The 6,911-nt window shown below is 41.8% G+C and overlaps 1 protein-coding gene across 1 annotated transcript; it reads right to left on the bottom strand.

Moving 5' to 3' along the window:
* Positions 1–1,119: 1,119 nt before the first annotated feature.
* LOC146783110 (olfactory receptor 5M5-like) lies at positions 1,120–2,037 on the bottom strand. Its single transcript, XM_085637718.1, has one exon. It carries the CDS (start codon positions 2,035–2,037, stop codon positions 1,120–1,122), a length of 918 nt encoding a protein of 305 aa, XP_085493844.1.
* Positions 2,038–6,911: the final 4,874 nt, after the last annotated feature.

Here is a 6,911-nt window from a genome sequence, read left to right as displayed (position 1 = left end):
ACTTGATCATCTTTTCAGATACAAGACCAATATATGACCAACTTTGCCTCTTTACAGCCAACCTTCCACAGATGATCCAGACATGAGACAGACTGTGTCCAGTACAACTGCCCTTTTAGAGCCGCTGGTTGGACATGCAACTGAATCAGAACCAGCACTGCCAGATGTTTAGATGGAAACCTGTAATGGACCAGCTTCAAGGACCTTTATCATGAGATGCGTGCTGTCCTTCCATCCATTCAGGGAAGATGGTGACAACGGCTCTGCGTGAAGGCTGTCAGCGATAATCCTGATACGTGACTGAAGTGCAGGCAAGGTTCCCTATGCCATGTATAATGTCTTCTACCCATGTTCTAAAGTTGAGAGTCAAGAGCTCTCCGCTGTCTGAACATGGATTTACGCTTCATGAAGGGTTCAGCATCTCTGTGTGTCAAATCCTTTTGGCTAAAATCCGTGTCTGGCTCTGGGTGTCGCTTTTGAAATTGAACCTGTCAACGTCTATGTGGCTGACTGCTCCCAATTACTATCAACCTTTCAGAGCCAGGTTAGAGAAAAAAAGTCCAACATACATTAAAATACAAACACAAATGATTTAAGGCAACCAAACAAGTAACAGTTAAGTAAAACCATAGACCACTGCATTTAAAAAAACTTAAAATGTAGGGCACCGCATTTGCAGGCTGAGAAAGCAGCACATGGAAAACACATGCAGATTAGAGCCAGAACAGATGCATCCACATCTGTCTCTCAAAAGCACCAAATATAAAGAAGGTCCAGATGTTCAAAAGTATGGATTCACTGGCAGGTTTGGTCTGGTGGAGAACTCACACAACATTACCCATCAATAAGTTGTCACCAATCTGAATGGGTGAGTACATTGTTTAAGCCACTTACTGGATCCAAAACTGTTCTACACTGGGCTAACTTCACGTATAATCAGCAAAGATTGTTGACAGCTGTATCTGTATCTGTATCTTGCTATTTCAGTTGGGGAACCATGGGAGAGACTTGCAAGATTTCTGAGTCCAGAGCCCTTTCATCAATACGAAAGGATTACTCATAATGGCTGCTAGTTTTTCAAAACGGTATGCGACTAAATGCATGGATAGGTATGATCTTTCATAAGTGAATTCCCTTTTTAAAAGCATCTTTCACTTCCCGATTCCTCAGCCCATAAATGAGTGGATTCAACATGGGTATAACAGCTGAATAAAACACAGTGACTACTTTATCCTGATCCACAGACTGCTGAGAATTGGGACGTAGATACATGAAAAAGAGGGTCCCGTAGAAAATGGTGACAGACATGAGGTGTGAAGAACAAGTGGAGAAGGTTTTACGCCTTGCGTCTGCTGAGCGAATCCGGAGGATGGCTGAGATGATGAAGATGTAGGACACAAATATAGCTACAAATGTGATGGAGAGATTAAAGCCAGAGGACATAAGCAGAACTGTTTGTTTTATCCTGAGGTCACTGCAAGAGATTTTTAATAGTGGTGGGTCGGCACAGAAGAATCCATGGATTTCATGTGATCCACAGTACGACAGACGAAACGTCAGCACGGTCTGTGTCATAGCATCTGTGAAGCCATATGCATAAGACAGTACCACCAACAGAACACAAAATCTATGCGACATCCTTTGAGTATAGTGTAGTGGATGACATATTGCAATGTATCGATCAAATGCCATGAGCATCAGAATGTAAAATTCAGAAATCACAAATGCAGCAAAAAAATAAAACTGCAGTGCACAACTGATTAGATGAATGTATTGACTTCCTGTGGCAAAGTTCACCAGCATTTTAGGGACAACACAAGTGGAATACCCAAGATCGACAAAGGATAAATTTGCAAGGAAAAAATACATGGGGGTGCGAAGTGTTGAGCTCATAATGATGATAAGAAGAATGCCAATATTGCCCAGTAAAGTGACACCATAAATAAGAAGGAACAACACAAAAATAGGAGTCTGCAGTTCTTGGCGATCTGTGAGTCCAAGCAGGATGAAACTTGTCCAAGTGGTTCTATTTTCCATATCTTCAAAATCTATCGCAACCTAGGAGGAAGAGTAATGATAGTTTATTGAATTAATTTGTGTTTTTTTAATTATTACAAACAAAACTTGTGCAGCACAATTTGTAAAATTATTTACTTTTTATATCATAATTATCATTACAGACTTTTAACGAGAGAGAGTCTAGGGCTCTCCAACTTTTTCTCTGATGAGAGCTACTTCGCTCAAGGAAAATTATCTTGAACTGGAACATATTTTATCACTGTGTGTAAACATTTAGATGAAGTTAGCAGCAGCAATCTCCATAAAAGTGTTATCAATATGAAATGGATCTAGATGACTAATGAAAAAACAGCCAAAGCAGCACATACCCTCTGGAACAAAGGACATAACCACAGCAATACGTCTACACAGTTTGAACTGCTGTTCAATTATGAGCCTTAAACTGGTTTGGGGAAATTAAACCATTTTGTCTTCAGCATCATGTCAGATTCTGAAAATAAACATTCTCTTCTATCAGGTACCTTTCTATTTTGGGCAAACAAAACTAATTTCCCAATTTTATTTTCTGAAAGAAACATAATTTTTTACCTGCAAAATACTAGTGTTCATTATTATTAATTATGTGGTCCTGAAATATCAGCTTGTCCTTTTCATCAAGAACTCAAATGTACAATTGCTTCACATGAACTGAATAGGATTCAAACGTCCAGGGTTCATGATGCCACGCCACGGATGCTTGCTATACTGCCATCAAGACCTATCTTATGCCAGTTGTGCTCACCACTGCCCAAAGGCACCACTGTGCTAGGGTTGGATGTGATAACGCCCACAATGCTCACAATACACAATTTTTCAGTTGTAAGCACAATGCCAAACACACAGACCCATCAATAAATGCTCATACATGCATACACAGATAAAGATGCATACGAGTAAGGCTTAAAGGAGATCTCAGCTCTGAATACAGCCCTTGCTCTCTTCAGCTCCTGATCTAATGCTGCACCCAACTCACACACTTTCTATCTGGCTCCTGCCTACGCACACTTTGGCGACTCCTATCTGGTTCCTGTTCTGGCTACTACTGGCGCTCTTCTTTCCTGGTGCATTGTTCAGACCCCAGTGTGACTGAAACAGTGGGGCCTACTGCGTGTTCAATCTCCTTGTGACTTCGCCAAAATGGGAATGGATACAGATGGCCACACTGCTGGTCCTCAGGGCCAACACACTGTGTGTTTGGGTGTAAGCACAACGCTCTGCCACTTGTTTGACTGGCCTCCACTCTAAGGGTCTTGTGATGAGCAGTGCTGTCTTCTTTCATGTGCATGGATAACTCTCTTAAAGATGTGTTGGTCTGAGCTTCACTTTAAAGAGCTTCTTTAATAGTGTTGGTAATCGACAGTAGCTCCTGAGCTTGTCTTTGGAGACCCATTTTCCAGACAATAAAGGCGATGAAGAGCGACCAAAACATGTCCATTAAAAGTATATTTACATTATTATTCTTTGAGTTATCTAGAACATTGTACCGTTAACTACATTTTAGAAGGGTCCTGAGTGGTGCAACAAAATATGGATCAGTTCCCCAGCCCTTCATGGTGGTTTGAAGCCTAAAGTAAGTCAATTTTAAAAAATGCTGTGCTGCGTTACATGACTGGGAGGGTTCTGGAAAGCAGCATATCCACAGAGATGTGGCTCTCTCCTCCCCTTTCCCAAGCACTGGTGCAGAAATTTGCTGCTGTGCACCACACACACTCCTTTGAGCCATAGTGCGAGGGTATGTGCATTAGTCTAGCATAGATTTTTGTACTGGAACAAAATACTATGCCTAGACAACAGTACTTAGTAGTTGCATCACCCTTATGGCCCATTGCACGGTGCAAGTGGGATGCAACTGTTTGATCAATCTGGCCCCAGTGTGCAGCTTCTCCTGTCCCCACTGCCCAAGAGACTCATCACCTCATCCTCCCCCCCCATGCCCCCTCTGGATCCTGTCTACTCCCAGCCACACTTTGACCCGTTCTTCCAATGTCGTGTCTGGCTCGCTCGTCTCTTGTGTCACGTCGACTCTATGATGTGCTTTAAACACACGCATACAAGCACAAGTAGCTGTCACCAAAGACATACACCTGGTTATTTCCACTTTTCACCTTAACTTTCTAGATGGTCACATCTAGCACCCTCCCTTATTCATGTCCCTCTTTCATCAGAACCATAGTTGTGTTTTCTACTTTCACGTAGAGATATTTATTCCAACTGTGGAGTCTCCATATGGTAATGTATCGGGATTCCTTTTTTTTAAAGATTATAATTTGAAAATAAACATTACAAATATTTGTATGTTAAAGATTAATGTTCATTGATATTATATATTTATTTTAAAAGTAAAACAAAAACAAAGAATTCTGCACTATTAAATACAAATAAAATCTCACCTAAAGAAAAAAATATTTTTATATATATTAATAATCATTGAAAGTGCTGTAAAGAATTAATTGCAATTTATTTAGTTACATTTCATTAAAATGTATTGTTACATGAATTAGTAAATTCATGCACCCATTCCGTGCCCATATTCAATATTACTAATAATGACTTCTTTTCCGCACATTAATCTTAGCCGTCCTGCGTCAAATGACTACTGTTAGTTGTGAATAAAGTTCATGCAGTTCTTTAGCACAGTTTGACTAAACCCAACTCATATTTATGGCAGTTCTCCTTTTGTTCCTCTCTGTATGTTACCATCATCGTGTACTCTCTTCACTAAGTTTAGTGTCAAACCTGCTCTGTGCCACCATGTGGAGTTGAGGAATCACATTTTGTGTCTCTCGTATACCTCCAAATACCAATGTGAAATGAAGCATGCAGTGTTCCAAACAGGACCCATTTTCTGAAATTGTTTGGAATAAACTAATAATTCTTGCCAGCATTCTCATATCTTAAATGAGCAATGGAGCTTTCTTGTTTAAAACTGGGAAGACAAGTTTAACCAGCCATAGAACACATTTCGCGCTCTAGTAGTGGCCTGTGCTTATCTCAGTCATGTCAACCCCAACATTTAAAGACACTGATATAACTGGATCTGACTCAACGTCAGGCTGTTCTACAATTAAAAACCTCTCTGTGTGTCCTCCATATCCTCCAGGCCTGAATAACCCATCACACAAACGTTTTCCTGTTGTTATATTTTATTATGTATTTTTTGTATGATTTTATATAGCGTCGACATGGCCTGGAGGCATCAGAGTGCTTTATAACAAAGCAGAATATGTCAATAACAAATAGAAAATATATATGTACATTACAGGTGCAGTGGTTACCAGGTTGGCCTCCCCTGCGAGGTTGAACGCTTCACACGTATTCATTGTGAAACATAGCAATGAAAAGCAGTCGGTACAATACTGAGGGACTGGTTCACAAAGGGCCTCCACACTTGTGACGCCACCATGAGTATAGAAACGCACCCATGACTGAGGAGCCTCCACCACAAGTGTGGAGACTTCCCCATGACTGTAGGGCCTTCACCACAAGTGCGAAGACTCCCCCATGACTTCAAGGCCTCCACCACGAGTGCGGAGACTCCCCCATGACTGAGGGGCCTCCACCACGAGTGCGGAGACTCCCCCATGACTGGGAGCCTCCACCATGAGTGCGGAGACCCCGCCATGACTGCGGGGCCACCACCATGAGTGCAGACGCTCCCCCACGACTGCGGGGTCTCCACCATGAGTGTGGAAACTCCCCCACAACAGCAGGACCTCCACCATGAGTGTGGAGACCCCGCCATGACTGGGGGGCCACCACCATGAGTGCATACACTCTCCCACGACTGTGGGGCCTCCACCATGAGTGTGGAAACTCCCCCATGACTGCAGGGCCTCCACATGAGTGTGGAGACCTTTAGTGAATCAGGCCCCATTAGAAGATGTTCAATCGTTTGTGCAGTCTGAGCTTGGTGTGCACTCAGCATGATCATACAGAGGTAGGGGTGGTTTACGTCGTGTCTTTCAAAACGAAATGCTTGGAGACCTTTTTCCCATTGACTACTTCCAGACATCATTAATTGATAATCTTCAAACATGTTTGGGACTTGGTTTCTTCTCAGAGCTTACCAAAAGATATTGTCACTTGTAGACCCATTACCAACTTGGTGATCTGATACCATATGCCATAATTTGTCAAAATCAAAGATCAATAATGTGAATGTGATGACAAGACTCATGTCCCCAGGTGGTTAGTAACATCACACGTTGGTGTGCGCTGTGAGCCATTCAATGATACTCGTGGCCGCCCCAACACCCACACTCTTCCCCAAGCTGCAGGTGGTTTCCTCTGTTAACCAGTCATATTCAGTTCATCTATGTCCAGTTCCCACTCCAACTCTATTGTATAAAGTCAGAAGCTTGACAAGCATCAAACAAGTTTAATCCTTGATCAGTTTTGTCAATCTCTCAATGATGTAGTCAGAATTTCCGGGCCCTGTATTCACCGATCACCTTTTGTCTGCTTGTAAATATTAACAACCTCATGTACAGCCATTACACTTAAGAAATTGTAACTTGTGATTTTGTGAAATGTAATGTACTAAAATGCATTCGATAGAAAAGGTCTCAATTTGTGTATTGACTTATACCGAACGTATTGGTATTTTTCAAACTGAACTATGTACTAATGGGCCCTATGTTTAAAGCTATTTTACAGGCGCAAAGGCTTCAATTCCTATAATCAAATCATTTGTGACAGCTAAATAGCTTCTAGGTATGTTCTCCACCCAAATTGAGATTCAATAATTCGTCACTGGATCACAAAATAGGTTTGCATCTGCACACTGAATCGCAAATTGAAAGGCGCGTGTTCAGGGTGTCCCTTCCAATTTGCGATTTCCTATGGCGTGTATC

This window comes from Triturus cristatus, chromosome 12, assembly GCF_964204655.1.
Source record: "Triturus cristatus chromosome 12, aTriCri1.1, whole genome shotgun sequence".
In the NCBI taxonomy this organism is placed as follows: Eukaryota; Metazoa; Chordata; class Amphibia; order Caudata; family Salamandridae; genus Triturus; species Triturus cristatus.
This window is presented reverse-complemented; position numbering and strand designations above follow the sequence as displayed.